General features: G+C 37.6%; 1 protein-coding gene across 7 annotated transcripts in view; it reads left to right on the top strand.

Moving 5' to 3' along the window:
- Positions 1–23,449, top strand: part of PHKB (phosphorylase kinase regulatory subunit beta) — a 219,041-nt gene that overhangs the window by 149,872 nt on the left and 45,720 nt on the right. For all 7 annotated transcript variants that reach the window (XR_003903728.1, XM_029925046.1, XM_029925043.1 and 4 more), the window contains one exon: positions 22,880–22,935. Coding sequence is in view for 6 of the 7 variants with exons in the window: in XM_029925046.1 (XP_029780906.1) it covers positions 22,880–22,935 (56 nt within the window). In the remaining variant the exon portion in view is untranslated. The remainder of the gene's footprint in view (positions 1–22,879; positions 22,936–23,449) is intronic.

Below are 23,449 nucleotides of genomic sequence, written 5' to 3'. Positions count from 1 at the left end.
TCAATGTTGTAGCATGTATCTGTACTTAATTCAGTTTTATGGTTGAATAATATTCCATTATGGGTACACCTCATTTTATTTACCTATTCATCTGGTGGTGGACATTGGGTTGTTTCCGCTTTTTGGCTATTATAAATAATGGTGCTGTGGGATTTGTGCACAAGTTTTGTGTGACACGTTTTCATTTTTCTTGGACATAGTGGAATTGCTAAGTCATACACTAACTCTGTGTTTAACATTTGGAGGAGCTGCCAGGCTGTTTTCTGAAGCCACTACACTATTTTGCACTCTTAGCAGCAATGTATGAGGGTTCCAATTTCTCTACATGTTGTCAACATTTGTTAGTCTCTTTCTTTATGATTATAGCTACTTTAGTGGGTAAGGAGTAGTATATCGTTGTAGGGTATTTTGTCTTTTACAGTTTATTGTCAAGTTGGTTTCCATATAACACCCAGTGTTCATCCCCACACGTGCCCTTTTCCATGTCCATCACTCCCCTTACCCTCTCCCTCTCCCCAATCAGCCCTCAGTCTGTTCTCAGTATTCAAGAGTCTCTCATGGTTTGCCTCCCTCCCTCTCCCCAATTTTTCCACCTTCTGTTCCCCCATGATCCTCTGTTAAGTTTCTCCTGTTACATTTATGAATGAAAACATATGGTATCTGTCCTTCTCTGTCTGACTTTTTTTCACTTAGCGTGACACCCTTGAGTTCCATCCACATTGCTACGAAAGGCCAGATTTCATTCTTTCTCATTGCCAAGTAGTATTCCATTGTATATATAAACCAGATCTTCGTGATCCATTCATCAGGTGATGGACATTTAGGCTCTTTACATGATTTGGCTATTGTTGAAAGTGTTGCTGTGAACATTGGGGTACATGTGCCCCTATGCATCAGCACTTCTGTATCCCTTGGGTAAATCCCTAGCAGTGCTATTGCTAGGTCATAGGGGAGTTCTATTGTTAATTTTTTGAGGAACCTCCACACTGTTTTCCAGAGTGGCTGCACCAGTTTACATTCCCACCAACAGTGTAGGAGGGTGCCCGTTTCTCCACATCCTCGTCAGCATCTATAGTCTCTTGATTTGTTCATTTTAGCCATTCTGACTGGTGTGAGGTGGTATCTCAGTGTGGTTTTGATTTGTATTTCCCTGATGATGAGTGTCACTGAGCATCGTTTCATGTGTCTGTTGGCCTTCTAAATGTCCTCTCTGGAGAAGTGTCTATTCATGTCTTCTGCCCATTTCTTCACTAGATTATCACTGTTTTTTTTAATTTATTAAATGTTTATTTTTGAGAGTGAGAGGAAGTGTGTGTGTGTGTGTGTGTGTGTGTGTGAGCGCAGGGAAGGGGCAGAGAGAGAGGGAGGCACAGAATCTGAAGCAGGCTCCAGGCTCTGAGCTGTCAGCACAGAGTCCGATGCAGGGCACGAACCCACAAACCATATCATGACCTGAGCCAAAGTCGGACGCTTAACCAACTGAACCACCCAGGCACCCCCATCATTGCGGTTTTGATTTGCATTCCCCCAGTTACTAAAGTTGCTGACCATCTATTCATGTGTTTTTGGCAATTTGTATATATATCTTCTTTGGAGAAATGGCTATTAAGATACCATGGTCATTTTTAACCTGGCTTATTTGGTTTTTCTTATTATTCTGTTGTAAGAGTTCTTTATATATTGTGGATATTAGTCCCTTATATAATTTGCAAATATTTTCTCCCATTCCGTGGACTATCAGTCTAATTTCTTGATTATGTCATTTGAAGCACAGAAGTTTTTCATTTTATTTATCTGCTTTTTCTTTGTTTTTTGTTTATTTGTTCTGCTTTTGAACAGAAGCCATTGCCTAATCCAGGGTCATCAAGATTTATACCTATATTCACTAAAAAAAAGGTTTTTTAAGTCAGAGAGCCAGCTTCAGATCATCTTTTCCCATCTCTCTTGCTGCCCCTCCCCTGCTCTCACTCTCTCTCTCAAAAATAAATGAACATTTAAATAAAGATTTATGTCTTGTTTTCTTCTAAGAATTTTATAGGTTTAGCTCTTATATTTATTTATTTATTTATAGTGTATGATTCCATTTATATGAAATTCTAAGAAAGATATAACAAATATATAATGGTGAAAAACAGTAAACAACAGCAGTTGTTTGGGTATATGCACTTGTCAAAACCACTGAACTTCACACTTAAAATATATGCTTTTATTATATGTAAATTACATCTCAATTATATCTTCAATTTTTAAAAATAAAAACTGTATAACTTATTTTAAATGTCCAGAAAGATACCCTCAAGATCATAAAATAGTAATAATTCAGAGGTAATATTCAAAACATTCAACCGTTGGAAATGATAAGCACCAACCAGTCAGAACAAATGGTGGGCACGAGCAAATGGAACAGCCACCCCATGTGAGCAGTGCCCCCTGAGCGAAGCTCTGGCCCCGGGAAACAATAGTCATCAACAGAGGATAGGATTATTAATGCTCTCTTCTTCTTTTTGCTCATTAGTATCTTCTAGTTTTCTACCCATATTTTCAATCAGGTACTTTAAAATAAAGGGGGAAAATCTATCTTTGCTTATAAAGAAGAAAAATGGAACCCTGTTGATACCACATTTAATACTATTATAAAATTGATGGGCCTCAAAATCCTAATGGAACTTTTAAATAATAGATATGAGAAATGGTGTACTAAAACAGCATTGAATTAGGAGTTAAAAATGGATAATGTCATAAAAATACTTCCTATCTACCGCAAAGAAAACAGATATATTTTTATTCTTTTTTTATTTTTTTACCTCCTTTTTATATTTTATTTTTATTTTTATTTTTCATATATTTTTTTACGAAGTTGGTTTCCGTATAATACCCAGTGCTCTTCTCCACAAGTGACCCTCTCCATGACCATTACCCCACTTCCCCATCCCCCCTCCTTCTTCAGCCCTCAGTTTTTCAGAGTCTCTCATGATTTGCCTCCCTCCCTCTCCCTAACTCTTTTCCCCACCTTTCCCCTTCCCATGGTCCCCGGTTAAGTTTCTCCTGTTAGACCTATGAGTCTAACATGAGTGAAAACATACGGTATCTGTCCTTCTCTGCCTGACTTACTCCGCTTAGCATGACACCCTTGAGGTCCATCCACTTTCCTACAAATGGCCAGATTTCATTCTTTCTCATTGCCATTGTATACATTCCATTGTATATATAAACCACATCTTCTTTATCCATTCATCAGTTAATAGACGTTTAGGCTCTTTCCATGATTTAGCTATTGTTGGAAGTGCCACTGTAAACATGGGGGTACATGTGCTCTTATGCATCAGCACTTCTGTGTCCCTTGGGTAGATCTCCAGCAGTGCTATTGCTGGGTCATAGGGGAGTTCTGTGGATAGTTTTTTGAGGAACCTCCACACTGTTTCCCAGTAGCTCTTACATTTAGGTCTCTGATCCATTTTGAGTTAATTTTTCTATACCACGTGAGGTAGGCATTCGGTTTTATTCTTTGCATGTTGATATTCAGTTGTCATAGCACCATTTGTTCAGTTTCCAGAGTGACTTATAAGGTCTTTTTTATTACTGTGGTACAATATACATTACCTAATATTTCTCATTTTAACCATTAATAAGTATACGGTTTACTGGCATTGAATACATTTACAGTGTTGTGTAACCATCAGTGCTATCTGTATTCCAAACTTTTTCATCATTCCCAACAAAACTCTGTGACCATTAAATGATGATTCCCCCTTCTCCCCTCCCTCCAGTCCCTGATGGGCTCTATTCAACTTTCTGTCCCTATGAATTTACCTATATTTGGCCCCTCCTATAAGATATGAGAAGTCATTACAATAGTTGCTTTTCTGTATCTGGTTTATTTCACTAAGCATAAAGTCCAGGGTTATTTTGTGTTTCATTAATATGGTGTTTCTCTTTTTTATGCTATTTATTTTGTCAGAAACCTGATGATCCTCATTTATCTAATTATGTATTGTGTGAAAGACAGTCTAGTTATTCTCAGTATATTAAGTAGTCTCCTCCTCCCTCATGTGATTGGGAACTTTGTCTCTCAGGGATCTGGTGGGGAGCAAACTGGACCCTCACTGCCTTTGCCAAATACCAGAATGTAAAGGGCTTTGCTTTGAGGAAGATATTGCCTACACTAGAAGCATTAACTTACACAGCCAGTTATTCAGTATATTAAGTGAGAACCCTGTTTTATTGCTGACTGTGGTTCCCTGTGGCGGACATGTAGCCGGCCCCTCTGGCCTTCTATCAGTTCTGTGTTCAGTCCCACTTCTCCTAATCTGCCCTCCATTGTCCCTGCAAACTGAGTGCCCCTTTGGAGCCCCTCTATTTGTGGGTCAGCTCCCCCAGCTGTGGCAGCATTTGGTGATACTGGTGGTATGGTGGTATATTTAGGTTACATACACTTTCTCTGCTCTGCTTTATTCATTAATACACTTCCATTGCCATCTTTTATACTAGAAATGTGAAGTATCTGATTTGATGGCCCTCCATTTTATATTCATTGCTATAGTTTCAGTCTTTTATGTTCATTTTAAATATCTATCTGGTCATTTCTGTGAGGCTGAAGAGAAATGAGAATTACCACTTTTGCTGTCCAGAACCAGAAGCCTAGGCCTCACCTCCCGTGCTTGAGTCTTACCTCACTGTTGTTCTTAAATATGTTTTTCTCCATCTACACTCTATCGCTTCTCCAGATTTTGGTTGATGAGTCTAACACTAGGATTTGAGTAGAGTAGATGTTCATTCAGCAGCTATGATGCCCCAAGTCGATGCAAACCAAGTAAATTAAATGTGAAAATTATTCAGATTGTCTGATAAAGACACAATTTTTTGAAAATAAATTTACCCCAAACTGTTAGTCTGTCCTTTATTCTTTTAAATAGAGTGACAGTGTCTGTTTCACTTACCTCCCTTCCCTATGCCACATATGATTTGGAAAGGATAAATTATACAAAAGGCCATATTATTCAATCATCCCATAAATTACTCCCTGGAAACAGGTCTTATGGGTTGGAAACTATGCCATTAAGCCTGCTTTCCTATTGTCCTTTTCATACTCCATGTTACAACCCCTTCCACACTACTGTAGTTGTTGATTTACGTGCCTTCCTCTCTGGCAGTGGTCCTCAGAACCGAGGACGTGTCATATTCTTCTTGGTCTTCTATCTCTGTAGTTTGATTTTGACAGGGCCAGAGAAAGGAAGTGAGAGAAATGAAAATAACCACTATTCGTTGTGCTCCTACTGTTTATAAGCACTGTTCAAATTATTTTATAGGTATTATGTGTTATTTAAACAGAATAGAAATAAATACTATTATACCAATCTTACAGAAAGGTAATGTGAGGCTTAGAGAGGTTTAGTGTTTTTCCAAGGTCACACATTAGTCAAGTAGCATAACCAAAATGAAGGTGTTAACTGAAGAAGAAAAGGAAGAAGAGATGTCAAGCATTTGGAAGCAATGATTTCCATAATGGTGTAAAGGAATTAATAGGGGAAGTAGCTGGTTTCCTCAGCAGCCTGCCTCAGTGTCACATAACAGACAAATAGTTGCATCTGCCCCTCGAGGACAATGAGAGGCCCATGGAAATGATATGAAAATTAAGTGCAAAGATGTCACATTAGTACAAAATGTAGGCAGGAATACACTCTATTTAATGTTTATCTTTATTAAAGGAGTCTAATTGTTACTTTTTTCTTCCTGCTAGCATTAGGATGAGACCAAGTGCAAAAGTCTAATCGTTAGTAATTTTACTAGGGATTTCCCTCTTCCTTAGTTAAAGGAAAGTATTTTCAGGAGGCTAGCAAGCTTCTTTCTTTGAGGGGTTTGTCCCCTCTTCTTTCTCCCTAACTTGTTGCCCACTAGAGGTCCATCATTTTCTGTTGCCTAGGTAATTCTGGGGTTGACAACCTACTGATTATCTGTGAGTGAGACTTTCCTTGTTCACACTGTAGTGCCTCTGCCATGTTAATGTGAGGTAACCATCACTTAAAGATGGTGTTTGTTTCCAGCCTTTGCTGCTGCTTCATATTTGGAGCATTATCTGATTACTGCAGAAACTAAGCAGTTGACTGTACATTTCACTAATTCAGTGTATTCTGCATTATAGTTGTCCACTGGGAATAAGGTAACTGCAGAGGACATACATGTATAGCACCTGGGGGTGGGTTTCTGGAGTTGTATAGCAAATGGGCTTTATTTTGAAATGTGTGTTCTACTAATCAGAATACTAAAGATTTCCGGTTAAATAGGGAAAATCACTTAATTCCTTTTGGCAGGATCTGCAGGATTCTATCTGAAACTAACATATTTAACAGATAATAGCATAAGACCAGCCAGGAATTTGGGGGGGTGGTTCTTTGTTTTTAAGACAGTTTGAGAAAAATTTTTCTTGTTTCTTGAAATAGATGTTGAATTCAACAGAATTTTTACAGAAACAAGCCATTATATCAAAGGAAGAGTCACAGAAAACAGCACTCAGATATAAAAATGTTACTTTAATATTCAAGAATATAAATAGATTTCTTTTTTTAAAAAAAAAGGTTATTTATTTATTTTGAGAGAAAGTGCACACAAACTGGGGAGGGGCAGAGAGAGAGGGAGAGGGAGGGAGCGAGGGAGGGAGAGAGAGAGAGAGAGACAGACAGACAGACAGACAGAATCCTAAGCAGACTCTGCACTGTCAGCTCAGAGCATGACGCAGGGCTCCAACTCACAAACCGTGAAATCATGACTTAAGCTGAAATCAAGAATTGGACACTTTACCAAGAGAGTCACCCAGGTGCTCCTAAATAGGAGATTTCTTACTGCTGGATATTCTGCCTACCAAATGAATGAGCACAACTCATGAAGAGCACAGCTTCTGGAAATTCAACGTGTGGGTTTGAATCCAAACTTGGGCAAATGGATTAGCCTCTGTGTACCTTAGTTCCATTACACGTAAAATCAGAATAGTACCTCATAGAGTTATTGTTAAGGATTAAATGAGTTAATACAAATAAAGAGCTTAGAATAGTTCCTGGTTATAGTTAAGAACTCAATAAATGTTAGCTATTTCATTTGCATTTTGATAGCACCAATGAAGACATGGTAGTTAATTGAGGTGCCCAGTAATTAATTAAAAGAAAAGGTACAAGGTTGTGTTGCTATTAACATGATTCATGGTGGAAAGTGGAACTATGAGAGCAGACAATTTTGGAGAGCCAAGCCTGAGGCTTAGTTCTTTGCCAGGGTTTAGGGAGTACAGATGTTAGAGTAAAGGGATGTTCAAAGAAAGGGCAGAACAGAGGAATCCAGCAAGAAGGTAAAACAGTGTCAGTGGATGAGAAAATGTGGAGGATTTTGACTTTGAGACAATGATTCAAGAAAGCAGTCTACCTAGTGGCTGGGAAGTACAGCACAGCAGAAATTCAGGTGCACGTCTTTAGACCTTGCGTGGTTCCACAGCAGTGTGATCTAGGGAAGGTCTCCTAACATATCTGCGGTATAGTTCTCTAATCTATGAAGTTATTTGTCTAGGTTTGATTCGTAAATCTACTTCTAGCACTTCTGTTGCTGGCTTCCGTGATTCTAGGTTGTTGGTAAACCTTTGAGTGATTTTAGTGGATAGTGTGCCCAGAAGCCAGATTGTAGGGAGTTAAAGAGTGACTAAATGGAAGAAGACCATCTGTTCAGGAACTGAGTTTGGTCTAATCCACAAAAGGTGATAAGCCTCTCCTAATTAAGTAGACTGATTATACAGCACTACTACAATATGGACTTATACCTGCTTCTCTTTTTTATTCTTATTTCAGATCTGTTAACAGTTTTTAAAGATTTATTAATCTTAGATGAATTAAGGAAATTTTGCATTGAAGCTTAGTTTTATTTGGTTCAGTTTATTCTAAAGCTCACAAATAGTTTAACCAGTTTGAGACATAATTTCTACTTAAAGGATTAAAAAAAAAAACTCCACTTCATTAGCTTGGCAAGAAAAGAAAGTGTTTGTGTGGGACCAAAAAGCCAAATTTATCTACAAGCATGGGAATAAATTTGAGTATTGAACAGAAGGTCTTGTGATTATCATAATAAAACAGAATAAAATAGTCAAGGCATCAAAAATGCTTCTGAAAGCCTAGCTTGCATGTGCCACAGCTACACGAAGGTTCTCCTCAGGTAATACTGTCTTTAGTCTTTAAAGGAAATGAGTTTCCCAAACTGAGGGCTGAAGGGGGGTGGGAGATGGGAAGGAGGGTGATGGGCATGGAGGAGGGCAATTGTGGGAATGAGCGCTGGGTGTTTGATGGAAACCAACTTGACAATAAACTTAAAAAAAAGGAAATGAGTTTCCTTCAACTAGTATTTGTACCAGAGGCAATGAAAATTAAATGCCTTGATCAAAAATATCTAGCACTGAAAAATGTTAAATTGAAGTAGAAAAAAAAAGCTTAAACGCTTTTAATAGCATCATTCTGATTAACCCACTGAACTTACTAAAATTAAAAGCTCCAATAATAAACATGAGATATAATGAAAAATTTCATCAACAAGATGAAGACTTCTTTTAGTTATGGCTGAAATGTAAAAGAGGAAAAATAGATCCAAGTAAAAAAGCAAGGCTTTTGGTCAAAAACAAAGATGTACAGGAATATTATGGTCTAGTATTGTTTTAGTGAGCCTACTGCAGGTCTTAATTTATGCCCCTGCTCTAGTCCAACCTGCTGGGTCTACCTATATATTCCTAGCATTCTACTCTGAGAAAAAAAATCTTATTTTTTCAAAAATATAAATAAATTTATGAACTTACCTGTTAGTTTCCTACTCCCCCCTTTTTTCCCTTATTTTGAGTCTATTAAGTTTTTAAACATCTATTGATCTTTGAATTAAAACTTATCCTTTAGTCCTATTCTAACAACCTCTTATTTAATGATCCCTATTACAAGAAGCCACCCTCTTCTAAGCCAGAGGACTAGGGTTCAGGAGTCCCTACTTCCCCAAAGAGTGATGCTCGCTCCTGAAGTCTTCGGAGAATTCCAGATATGTTTGCCATCATACTGGCAAATAAAATAAGAGTATTTTTGGTCAGTTACTTGAAGCAGTATTCTACATTTATGGCATAATTATCATGATAAAGTGGGTCATGTGTGTTGAAGCACCCTTGAGAGAATTAGTTTCACATTTATCATTTTCAAAGACACCCAGGCTTTGAATCTGAGAAGGAGACTGGCACATTTATTATGCCAATTAAAATGGATTGATCTACTTTGACAGTCTTTGGAGAAAAGACCAATATGAGAGGAATGCTTTTTAGTCATAATAAGAGCTTATTTTCCAAGCTGCAGAAGTTCTAATTTTAGGATAAAATTCAGTCCTTACTAAATCATGTACATAGGTATACAGATCTGTTACAAACATATATACTTGTTGGTCTCTCATTTTTCAAATTAGTGACGAAAAGAGGGGGCTCATATTTTGTTTTCTGAAAATGCAGTTGGCATAAAATTTTGCACAAATTATTTTTCTGAAGACTAAAGAATACCACATATATATGTGATAAATTTTTAAGAAGGTGACATAGTATAGTGGCTGTGCATCATACAGGTCCATCTATAAAACCAGTCTCTTCTACTGATTAACTCTGTGACCTTGGATAACTTAATTAACCTCTCTAAACCTCACCTTCTTCATCTGTTAAAGAGTGATAACCATTTCTAACTTATTGTGGTGGTCTCTGATAAAATAATAATGTATGTAAAGCTCTTAGCAAAATGCCTGACACGTTATAAGAATATGCTATTTTTATTTTACTCACTCCAAATAATTTATTTTGTAAATAATATTACTTTATCTTTAATGAAAATAAAATCCTGAAATGAAACCTGAAAAGTCTGGAGGAAAACATTATATTTTCAACATTTTGGGTTTTTCTTAATCTTTTTTATTTATTTTTGAGAGACAGAGAAACAGCATGAGCAGGGGAGGGTTAGAGAGAGAGGGAGACACAGAATCCGAAGCAGGCTCCAGGCTCTGAGCTAGCTGTCAGCACAGAGCCCGACGTAGGGCTCGAACCCACGAACCGTGAGATCATGACCTGAGCCAAAGCCGGAAGCCAGACGCTTAACCGACTGAGCCACCCAGGTGCCCCTATTTTCAACATTTTGGCTATAACTATGCATAGGCTTCGTCTTATGTGTTTGCCGCCTTATTGGATATTCAGTTTTACAGTCACTAACATTTATACTGTCGGTTATTTTTATACTATTTCTGTAAAATATTATCTTAAATGCCTATGTGATGTTTTTTCCCCCATTTGGCTATGCCAAGGTTTCTTTTACCTACCACCTAATAATTTCTATTCTAGGTGTTTATCCTAATAAGAGCTGATTAAGGTTCGATGTTTACTACAGCATTATAGCATTTTTAAAACTAGTGGTGTGGCTAAATTGCTATTTATTAGAAGGTTTCTACTTATTGCTTTTCAGTTGCTACATGAAATACTTTATGTTTCATAGTATTCATTAGCTAATGAAAATAAGGCAAAGGATTATAAGATAAAACAATTTAAGTTTACAAATAGAAATGAAAATCATAAAATCAAAAATCACTTTCCAAAAATTTTCCTTCCCTAAGACATACATGATTCCAAACATATTGTTTTAGACCTGTGCTCAGATTTGAGAATGTTTTACTTATTAATCAAATGTGTCTGGATAAGCCATGAAGCTACCTAGAACTCTGTAACAGAGAGGAGTTGGATTTCTTCTTGTTTCACTGATAAAGTTCAAAATCTGTGATTTTATGATTTATATTTATATTTATTGCCTGTGCCTCACATACATGGTAGAATATTAAGAGAATTAGGAGAATATTAAGATTATCAAGAGCACCTTCTTTAATTCCCTCATCTTTTAGAGCAGGAAGTGATTCAAAAAGAACTGACCTGTCTAAGATCACAAAGTTACGGATCCAGACCTGGAACCCAGGGTTACTGAAGTGTGGCCGGTGAGCCATGTACACCATGGTTACGTGGTTATATGCTCGTGATCATGGTGGGTGCTGTGTGATAAAAAATAGACATTTATTGCATGGAATTAAAAAATGAAACTATTCAGTGATGCTTATTAAAGATGATAAGGCAGACTTTATTCCAGACCATCACAGTAGGTATAGGGACCATTGCAATGGTGTTTTGCACTAGGAGAGAGACTGGGCTCAATTCTAAATACAACTTGAGCAAGTGGGAATTTATAGCTGAGGAGCAGGAGATGGAAAATTACTTAGAGGAAACATCACAGGTCAGAAAGATTCTGCCTAAACCAACCTAACAGGTTCTTGCTGAAGACAGATCAGTGTTATCCCTCGTCGCCTGAGGGATGGTGGAAGATGCGGAGCCTGATCAGATATCAAGGATGATCAGATATCATTAGCAAGCTTCTAATAAAAACTGAATTTTACAAAGATGCACATAGTTGAGCCTAGGAGAAGTTTCAGGGTCCTGAGTAAAGTTTGTTAAAGTAAAGAATCATTGTTATTCATGTATTATTTGTTAATAATTTATTATTAATGCCATTTTTTATGTTCTCATTGCCCCTGAATTATGACTTAGCTAGATTAGTTGGAAGCAGAATCTCGTATTATTGTACCTCCCAAACCAACAAATACCATATAGCTAAGCCAACAAATATTCATTTATCAGCCAATTACTTACCAGTAGTAATGTGAAATCAGAATGTAGTTTCTGCCATTCTTTTGTTTTCTCCTAGGTTGGAACATTTTTCATTTTTTGTTTTCTGAGTAGTCAGAGTTTAACCTTGTTGATAATCATCATATATTAAAATACTTCTTGTATAAATTTTTATAATTTCTCTTGATTAAACATTATAGTTGGGCCACTTTGCAGAAGATAAGATTTGAATTTTTGAAGAATTGGAAAGGATGTAAAGGAAGTTATGGCCTCATTAAGTAAGGAGTCATTTGAATATATATATTTTAGATTATATTGAACTTAGAAAAACTTGAAATTTGTGTATTTCACCTGTTACATCCCTTTTATCTCGTGTATGTCTCTGTTTAAGAGTATCCCTTTTTACATGCAAGCCAGTGTTTTAATTTGGACAGGTTCTATTTTAATTTTGAAATATAGTTCCATTTTTAAAATTAATCACATATAGATAGGGCTTTGTTTTTGTTTTTGAAAGAGAGCAAGCGACTGAGCAAGCAGAGGAGGGGCAGAGAGAGAATCATAAGCAGGGTCCACGTGGGGCTTGATCTCACAGTCATGAGATTATGACCTGAGCCAAAATCAAGAGTCAGATGCTTAACTGACCAAGCCACCTAGGCCCCGCCATGTATTGATAGATTTGATCTGATATAGACACAACTTAATTATCATTGCCTGTTTCAGATTGCATTATCCTGTTGCATACCATACTCCTTAAGAATAAAACTGAATTAGAGATGTCAATATAAGGACTAAGAAATGTATCTTTTTAAAATTTAAGTTTATTTATTTTGAGAGAGAGACAGAGACAGTGTAAGTGGGGGAGGGGCAGAAAGAGATGAAAAGAGGCAATCCCAAGCAGGCTCTGCACTGTCAGTGCAGGGTTTGCACTCACAGACCATGAGATCATAATCTGAGCTGAAACCAAGAGTTGATGCTTAACTGACTGAGCTATCCAGGGCCCCCTCCTATTTTTATGTTTTTAATTTATTTTTTAGAGAGAAAGAGACCACAGTATGATCAGGGAAGAGGCAGAGAGAGAGAGAGAGAAACAGAGAAAGAGAGAACTGTGCCTCTGACTTTCCTTGTTTCCTTTCATTCAGACATTGTGCCCATTTTCTCAGTTCCCAGTCACAGTTGTGCACGGTGTGGCTGCTTATACCACCCTCCACTAAAAGCACATGCAGGTTACTAATGACGTTCTCACTGATTTATCTAATGATCTCTTTTCATATTTAAGTCTGTATAGCTCCCAAGACATTAAACATCATTGAGCCCTCCCTCTTCCTTTTAAACTCTATAAAAGCACAAAAGTAATCTTTGATTTCTTTCTGCTTATGTGACTATTTCTTCCCTTCCCAATCTAGTCCTGCCAATTCTATTTCCTAAATGTTCTTGAAATCTTTCCATTTGCTCCTTCCTTCCCACTGCTAGCCCAGGTTACCATCATCTCTCAATCACAGCCTCCAGCTAACTTCCTTCTATCTACTCTGCCCCCTACAAACCATGTCTGTATAGTAGCCATCATAATATAAGTTAATATGCATACAATGCTTGGGCAGGGCCTGACCTATATAGTATCTTCAACATATGTATTTATTACTCTTGTTCTAAAAATATGAATTACATAGTCTTTTTCTTGTTTGAAACCCTTTTAGTAGCTTTTCATGCCACTTGTTTGAAAACCGAATACCTTGTTGATTCGGTAAGCCCTGCTAGGCCTCAATCAACCCCCCCCTCACCTCTTCTCATTCTTTTGCTTGCCTGCTTTGTTCCAGACACTCTCCTCTCTGTCCCTCAAATCCTTCAAGTGTTTCTATCTCAAGGCCTTTGTACATGCTATTCCTTCTGCCTGAAGTGCTCATTACCACATCTTGTTCCTTTTTCTTATTGAATTCATTCTCAAATTCAGTGACACCCCCTAAGAGAATTATTTTCTGACCATCAATCTAAAGAAGCCCCTATCTTCAGTCACTGTATTATATTACCCTTTACATTTATCCTGGCATTTATCATTGTTTTTTATTATTTAATTCTTTATACATTTTATTTATTTTTTTAAGTATCTATTTCTCCCCCACTGAAATGTAAGTTTCATGAGAGAAGGACTTTGTCTTATTTGTCTGATACATATTAGAAGATAAATATTTACTAACTAAATTCATCAATGGCAAGTTTTTATCCTTTAAGAACAAAGAGCTCCAATACGTTTTCTATAAACTTCCCCTCATTTCTTTAAGGCTAAATTAGATGCTCCCTTTTTGCCCTCAGAGCAACCATTCAGAGCGCTGTATTTAGTATCCTGATGAACTCCATGTATTGTGTCCTTTCTGTTACATGGAGAGTTCATGAAGGTTAATATCTCGTCCATCTTGCTGCAAGCCCTGGTACTTGCCGTGGCACCTGGATGAATGAGTGAGCAGGAGCATCTCGAGCACACAACCCTGTTGAGTTGTGCTAAATAGCAATGGAAGACATTCAGGTTCACTCTGCTAAGAGTGGTGGTTGAATGTCTCCTTCACAGTCAGATCCTGACTGAGAATCCGCACTAGAAACAGTTTGGCCTCAACCAGTGAAGGCAGCTGTATATAGTGAAAGGCTTGCTGGATTCTTGAGCTTGCTGGATACCTCTGTAGCTGTTTGATCTCTAATGCAGTAGCTGTTAATCTTGACACACTCTCTCCCTTGTACTGTCTTACCAGCCCAACCTTTTTGCCCTCGGGATGAGCATATAATGCTGAAAGAGAAAGTACCCCAGGTTTTATACTCCTCTTCCTTTACACCACCCTTAGGTGGCTTTCACATCACAGTAACTGCATATGTGGCCTGTCCATTCATTTCCACGCCTATGAGGAATCCCATGTTTGACATTTCTCTGGCACACTGACATGTTGACTGCACAGCCGGTAAGATGAAGCAGTCTGACACAGTAGAGCGAATTCTGGACCAAATCGGTCCAGAGACTTGGAATCTGCTGCTGGGGCTGCCGTTTCCTCTGTCTGGGGCCCAGTGTTCATACCCATCAAGTGGATTACTGATCTTTATCAAGGAAACCTGTTTTCACACTAATTCTTAGGTGGAATCTCAGCGTAATACAGTAGTTCAAAGTTGTGTGTGCTGCTCTATGTTAATTATACTGGAATTAAAATTTTAAAAATACAGAAAACAACAACAGAAAAAAACAAAATTATACTGCTCTGGCTTAAGTGGAGTCCTGCCACCCAGACTTCTATCTTTTTCATTATCTACTTCCCAAGTCCCAGGTGAAAAAAACGGCCCCTTCCATCCCTGACATTTTCAGCTCAGACATCAGGGAACTGATTTACTCGGCACAAGTACCCAAAAGGGAAAATCCAAAGCAAGTTGGCCTGCTATATACTTGCTTCCTTTCCCTCCACGATTCTAAATAGAGGGGTTCCTTTCGTCAAGCATATAGAGGCCTTTTTCATTGGTGGTAACCCAGAGCCTGAGGCCCTTTGAAGTGAAAGAAACTCTGCGAGGAAAATGAGTAGAGTTTTGGAGACTCTGCCTCCCCATCTCACCTCATTTTACCAGTCTTTCCTGATGTTGTGTTTCTAGAAGTTCCCATAATATGTTCTTCCCTCTGGTTATGATTAAAGCTGTATGAACACCATGAGTCAGGTTTTCTTCACCTGGGTCAAATAGTCATTTTAGTGTTGTTTCCAAGAAGTAGTAAGATCTTTCACGCTGTCATTTCTTTAAGATAAAAATATAGAAACATCCGGTTATAGCAAGTGCTTAGGAAGGAGTGAAAACAGTTTTACAAATCAATTCATTGTGACAACGTGATGATCAGTATTCTCTTCCAAGATAATTGCAGTCATTGAACATCCTACTGTCAAAAGACATTGCCTGATTTGTTCATCCCAGCTTTTGAACCTATGTATCTGATGTCTGGGAATACTTTTTAAAATTCATTTGTTTTCCTCTTAAATAGGAAGCTTATATTACCATTAATGCAGCATATAATTACAAGGATCCTACAGGGCCATTTTCTCCCTGGCCAGCTCTACCCTTGAGCCAAGTTTAGCTTTTTAACCATAAGTATTTCTACTTATCTTTTCCCTGCTCCCCTATTAGTTTTCTCCATGTTGCTGCTTTGGCTTGGTTGGAAATGTCAGAACAAGATGCCAGTGTGTTCCAGTCAGGATGTGCCTGTGTTCAAACTGCTGTATCCTGTTACTTGGCTCCTACAGGAAAAATACTGCGGGTGCAGTGTCTCCAATTGGAATTGAAATGTATAAAGCATCTGCTTGGTTTCTTCAGCTAATGAGGTTTTGCTGAAAAATGAACGTAATGAAAAAATGCTGGCTGTTGGCAGGACCTACTGAGGAAGGCTAATGAGCATAAATGAGTTTCTGTAAGGCCCCAAAAGCAGAAGCATAGAATGTTTCAAGTGACTACCCTTGAGGCAAGACCAGCCTTGGGTGAGGTGTGACCCATTTATTTGTTGGCTCCTTTTTTCTTTCCTTCTCTCCTTCCTCCCTTGCTCTTTCAATAAAAGACCCATCCAAGCCAACCACAGTAGATTATTTTATGTAGCATAGGGCATTTTAAAAATAAAACTACTTAGACTAGGGTTCAGTACAATGTTCCAAAAGCAAGAATTATGAATTCTACATATTGGTTTACATTATTTAATAGAAGAGATAATTTTTAAATTTAATTGCCAAGAATGTAAGAATTATATTCTATCAAAAAGTGGATAAGAAAATAGGTATTTTGTAGAACACACTCATAACTGAGTTTTCTTAAAACCTGATCTCAAATGGATGAAGAGTGGTCTGTTGGGTCACAATGGCTTTTGCTCACCGCTCTGCCCCCCATGATTGTAACACATTCCTGCAACCATGTGATAGTTAATTTTATGCATCAACTTGACTGGGACACACTGCCAAATATCTGATCAGACATTCTGGATGAGGGTGAGGGTATTTGGGAACAAGATATACATTTAAATCAGTAGACTAAGCAAGTCAGATTGCTTTCCCTAATGTGGGCAGACTTCATCCATGTAAGACTGAATAGAACAAAGAGGCTGACCCTTCCCTGAGTAAGAGGAACTTCCCTGCCTGATGGCGTTCAAACTGGGACATCAGCTTTTTTCATGCCTGTGGATTTGAACTGGATATTGAGCCTCCTTGCCTTCAGATGAACTATACTATCAACTCCCCTGGGACTTCCACTGAAGATCTGGGGACTAACCAGACATCATAATTGCCTGGACCAATTCTTTCTTTTAAATTTTTTATTTTAATTTTTTAAATATTTATATTTGAGAGAGAGAGAGAAAGAGAGAGAGGGTACACAAGTGGGGGAGGGGCAGGGAGAGAGGGAGAAAGAGAATCTGAAGCAGGCTCCAGGCTTCTGGCTGTCAGCACAGACCCTGACACAGGGCTTGAACTCACGAACCATGACATCATAACCTGAGCCAAAGTCAGATACACCCAGGCACCCCCTGAAACAGTTGTTTATAGTAAATCTTTTTTCTGTTCTTCACGCACGCACACACACACACACACACACACACACACATACACACACCCCTCTTTCTGTCACTCTCTCTCTCTCTCTTTATCATTTCTGCTTCTCTGGAGAACCCTGACTAATGTAAACCACAACAGCAATCAGCATGTAGTGTATGAAATATGTGCTATGACATGCACCATATTGACTTTGGACTTAGACATACCTGCAGTCAGGTTTAAGCTCTCCTACTGGCTAGATATATGACCTTTGACAAATTATTTCACCTTTCTCCATATCAATTTCCTGATCTTTAAATATGGGAAATCTTGTGACACTATGTAACATATTGCTTAAATAATATATCACAGGCTATCAAGATATATTAGTTTTTTGACATTCTAAACTGGACTCAAAACAAATATAATCATTAGAATAATAATATAAATCTTATTAATAATCTTAATAAATCGTGTTATTTTCATGAACAAGTTGTGCAGGGATACCTCAGAGATATTGTGGGTTTGGCTTCAGACCACTGCAATAAACCAAAATCTCAAAAAAGCAAGTCAAATGAAGTTTTGGTTTCCCAGTGCATATAAAAGTTATGTTTACACTATACTGTAGTCTGTTTAGTGTGCAATTGCATTATGTCTAAAACAACAATGAATATGCCTTAATTTAAAAATACTTTATTGCTAAGCAATGATAACCAGCATCTGAACTTTTAGCAAGTCAATATTTTTTGCTGATGGAAGGTCTGGCCTTGATCAGGGCAGTGGTTGCTGAAGGTTGAGGTAACTGTGGCTATTTCTTACACTAAGACAATAATGAAGCTTGCCACATTGATTGACTTTTTCATAACAATTTCTCTGTAACATGTGATGCTGTTTGGTAGCATTTTACCCATCATGGAACGTTTTTCAGAATTGGGTTCAATCCTCTCAAACCCTGCTGCTGTTTTAGCAACTAAGTATATGTAATATTCTAAATTCTTTGCTCTCATTTCAACAATCTTTATAGCATCTTTACTAGGAGTAGATTCCGTCTCAAGAAACCACTGTCTTGCTCATCACAGGAAGCAGCTCCTCACCTGTTAAGGATTGATCATGAGGTCGCAGCAGTTCAGCCCCATCTCCAAGCTCCATCTCTGGTTCTAGTTCTCTCGCTGTTTCTACCACATCGGCAGGTACTTCTCCACTGAAATCTTGAAACCCTCAAAGTTATCTCTGAGATTTGGAATCAACTTCTCCCAAACTCCTTTTCATGCCGATACTTTGGCCTCTTCCCATGAATCATGAATATTCTTGATGCCATCTAGAATGGTGAATCTTTTCCAGAGGGTTTTCTATTTACTTTGCCCCGGCCCATCAGAGGAATCACTATCTATGGCATCTATAGCTTTAAGAAATATATTTCTTAAATAAGAAAACTTGAAAATCAAAACTACTCTTTGATCCATGGATGTTGTATTAGCATACACGAAAACATTAATCTTACTGTACATCAACAGAGCTCTTAGATGACCAGGGGCATGGTCAATGAGCAGTTATATTTTGAAAGCAATCTTTTTTTTTCTGTGCACTAGATCTCAACAGTGGGCTAAAATATTCAGTAACCCATGTTGTAAACTGATGGGCTGTCATTCAGCTTTTGTTGTTCCATTTATAGTGCATAGGCAGAGTAGATTTAACATAATTCTTTAGGGCCCTAAGATTTTCAGAATGGTAAATGCACATTGGCTTCAACTTAAAGTCACCAGCTGCATTTGCTTCTAATACGGGAATCAGCCTGTCCTTTGGAGCTTTACAGCCAGACATTGACTTTTTCTATCTAGCTTTGAAAGTTCTAGATGACATAGAAGGCTGTTTCGGCTACATTGAAAACCTGTTGTTTATTGTAGCCACCTTTATTGATTATGTTAGCTAGATCTTCCAGAAAACTCACTGCAGCTTCTACCTCAGCACTTGGCTGCTTCACTTTGCACTCTGATGTCATGAAGATGGCTTCTTTCCTTAAGCCTCACGAAACATCTGCTAGCTTCAAACGTTTCTTCTGCAACTTGCTCATCTCTCTCCACCATCACAGAACGTTTAGGGCCTTGTGTTGAACTAGGTTTTGGCTTAGCAAATGCTGTGACTGAAACGTTCTCCATATCTGCAATAAGGCTATTTCACTTTCAGGTTATTTGAGTTTTAACTGGCATAACACTTTTCATTTCCTTCAAGGACTTTTCCTTTTTTTTTTTTTTTTTTTTTACAACTTGACTGACTGGCATAAGAGGCCCGGCTCTCAGCCTGTCTTATATGCCTTCTTCACAGAACTTAATCATTTCTAGCTTTTGGTTTAAGAAGAGACACATATGACTCTTCCTTTCGCTTGCATGCTTAGAGGTAATTGTAGGGTCATTAATTGGCTTAGTTTCAACATTGCTGTATCGTAAGGCATATGGAAGCCTGAAGAGAGGGAGAGAGACAGGCCAGTTAGTGGAACAGTCAGAATGCACACAACTTTATCAGTTAAATTTGCCCCCTTTTATGGACACAGTTTGTGCCCAAAACAATTACAGTTATAACGTCAAAGATGACCAATCACAGATAACCATAACAAATATAATAATAATGAGAAAATTTGAAATTTTGTGAGAATTACCAAAGTGTGACATACAGATACAAAGTGAGCAAGTGCTGTTGAAAAATGGTGCGGATAGACTTTGTTTATATAGGGTTACCACACTACTTCCATTTGCAAAAAACTTAATTATCTTCAGGAGCCACAGGTAGGAAGGAGGGACACTTCACTGAGAACTTAAATAATTTTGAAATTTTTAGCCATATGAATTAATTATCTGTTGAAAAAATACATTAAAGACAGAACAAGGGGAAGGAAACCATTAGGGCATACTCACATGAAAGTTTCTCTGTAGACCCTTTGAAAGTTGTATTACACTGTTTTATTTGTAGCTCCCAGCTGTAAATCTCCTAGCTTTGCTGCTTTGACCTGATTTGGGTAATTTAAAAACTAGAATCTAGACAGATGTACATGCAGTACTTTAATTATCGTAGTTTTAAATTTTTAGCAAGATCAGCTACAGTGTTAATACAGGTAGTGCCTATCTTATTGGCAAGTTGTGCTATAAAAATTTCTACTATACACTTAAACATGGTTGAGACAGTAAATATTGGCTTATGTGGTTTTTATCACAATAAGACTTTTTTAAACCTAACTTGATTCATTTGTAAAAGTGAAAGTTTTAAATCAGAATATTTCCAACTACAAGTTGTTCGTTCTCAATTATGTGATTAAAATGACCTGTGTACATTCCTTGATAGCTTATATAAATATGTATACACTATGTTATTATTTCCATTTGTTAAAAATAACATTTGTTATGCATACTAAAGGGATGATTTGTGTATTATTAATAATGTAAACAACAGTACTTTAAAAAACAAGATTCTTCTTTCAGACCACCAAGTGAGCACTGTCTTTCTTTTAATATAAGGTGCTGAACACATGCGAGGTAAGAAAAGTGAGCCTGGGGGCCCCTCACAGAGTTCACTCTAGGTATACAGACCACTTAAAAGCATGCAGAAAGCCTTCCAGTAGATGATATGAGTATTGTCAAGTGATTCGTACAGACATTACCTGCTTTTGCTGATAGGAACAGAAGATATCTGGGCACCTTGATGTTTGGGGAGTTTGTAGAGGACACTTGAAAAAGCAGGTCAGGATCTGGAGAGACAGGAAGAAAAGAGCAGTTCAAATATAGCAGGAGAGAAGAACAGTAGACAGAAACTTGAGATAGACCAGAGTGAACTGTTTTTAGTGGAGTGCCCTCAGGCACACAGATGGGAGAGAAACATCGTAAAGGTCTTCTGGCAGTTGGGCTTTATTTGGGAAGATATTAATTCCTATTAGGATGTTTTCAGAGAGACTTCATGGGTTTAGACAATAATGCTGGTGCTTTGAAGAAAATGGTGAAAACTGAAAAGGTGGTTTCAACATTGGCAATGAAAGGAAGAGAATTACTGGGGTGGGATTACCCGTGCTAAATTCTTTCCCGTGGTTAGAAATGAGGGGAAGGTCCCATTTGGGCTGTGATTGAAGGCCTAAGATCAACGTAGAGGTTTGTGAATTAGAACTTTCTGAAGTGCTGAGTTTTTACAATGAAAGAATTCTTCAACCATCTATTAGTCCCCTAACCAAATACTCATTACGATTCAACATGTGTAGTAGGCATTTTAGATCTGAGTACTCTGTCAAACAAATGGAAACAACATTATCTGTGATTCAGAAAGAAGATACCAATTTGCCAATTAGGATCTGTAGGCTGCCTTATTCATTGTTACGGAAATATCATCCACATTCTTGTATATGTATTCATTTATTTTTTATTTAGGAATCTCTAATTGTCTTGAAGATTGTAGATAATTGCCCACTCTAAGGTTATTCCTTTTGATGAAGTAAATATTAGATTTCATTTGAGAGAAATAAGACTTAATATGTTCACTTGTTGTTAGAAATCCTGACGAGATTCTGAATAATTAATTTTTTCTCATCCTTCTGAGTAACATTAACTTTTAAGGTCTTTATCAAATAAAAGGAGAATTTATGGCACTTTTAATGTGTATTTATTTTTGTTGGGTTGTTATATCATATTTTCTCTTATATATTCATATAAATCATATGGAAGTCTGCCTGAAATGGCATTTTCACGATGGTTCTGGGAACCATCCTTTTGATTATAGGATATTTACTGCTGATATATGTATTCTGGTGTTTCTTGCTTTCCATCATACATAAATTCTAGTGACATATTGAATACCATAGAGGGGAACTGACTGATGGTAAATCAAAATTTTACAACATACTATTGGGAATGTTGGATTCATTACTATAGAGGAAATTATATTTGATCAGTATTTTCAGAGCTTCCTAATACTGTAATTTATTGATGCTTCTTAATGTTCTCTGTTAATTAATATAGGCTCAAAATTGGGTTCATTTTAACAGTGTATAATATATGCTATAGTGAATCTTTTCCATACACACAAAAAAAGAATAGATATCCAACACTGTCTTTGGTTATAACTGTTAAGCCCAACAGCTTGTATTTAGTTAATTACATAGTCAACTGGGTAGTTCATTTTCTAGCATAGGATTTATATGTTAGTATGAAGCTATTTTGATGTATAGGTGGCAAAGCAAAATTGGCTAACAAGAAAGAGAATAGCCTTATGTGTGGTTAAGATGTCAAATGAATAATTTTAACTCACAATCATTTTTTAATAGAGGATACATAAGCTGGGTTTTTATTTTTAGTTCTTCCCTTTCCCTTCAGAGTTAGATGATGGAAAATGACTCTCAGTCCCCAGACTACTCTTATGCATCATTCAAAATAGTCCTGGCAGGCTTACACCTCTGGTAGCAGTGAGATTTATGGCTTTCCATTCCTTGGTGTTCCATTACTCTGTCTACACCATCAAATTAATTAGTAGGTAGTGGAGAGCAAGGAAAGAGAGGTGACTGCATGGAGCCAGTAGGTGTCCATCATTTTAATGAACTGCTTAGAGATGGTTAATATTGTCCTTGATTCTCATTGTATCTGATGATGACCAGATCTTTTAAAATGTTGCCCCCCTCCCTTATTCTTTATTACAGGGCCCACTGGAAAATGATTTGGTCATTCACGTAGCACTCATAGCAGAAAGCCAACGGTATGAAACCCGGATGGGTGGTGCGTTCCTTTGGGAGGAGGTGGGGAGGGATTGTTGTTTTATGTTGAAATATTGAATCTGTTGGTAGAGATTAATTTCACAGACCCCTTGACAGGGTTTCAAGGATGTCTGTCATTAATGTTACTTTAAGTACCAAAACAACAATCTTCTTATGTTTAAAAAAATTTTGTTTTAGTTGATATGAGTATTAAAGACTGTGACCTGTGCCAGTGCTGTCTAGGGTGTAGTTTTGAGAAGTCAGTGCAACAGATAATGGGGATGCCCAAAATCATTGCTTATTCTTTCTGCCAGCCCTCAGAGCCCCCATCTGATGCCTTGTGAAGAACCCAAGAGGGCCTCTAGAGCCCGGGGCAGATGGCATATTACTCGGGTGAATGAATGAAAATGTTCTCCAAGCTACCATCGTCTCCTCTTTCTCCTCCTCCTTCTACACCATTCTCCACACTCTGCATGCATCGCCTAAAAATATCTCTCACTTTTTCCCTGTTTTCTT

Source organism: Suricata suricatta, chromosome 16 (assembly GCF_006229205.1).
Source record: "Suricata suricatta isolate VVHF042 chromosome 16, meerkat_22Aug2017_6uvM2_HiC, whole genome shotgun sequence".
NCBI classification, from domain to species: domain Eukaryota; kingdom Metazoa; phylum Chordata; class Mammalia; order Carnivora; family Herpestidae; genus Suricata; species Suricata suricatta.
This window is presented reverse-complemented; position numbering and strand designations above follow the sequence as displayed.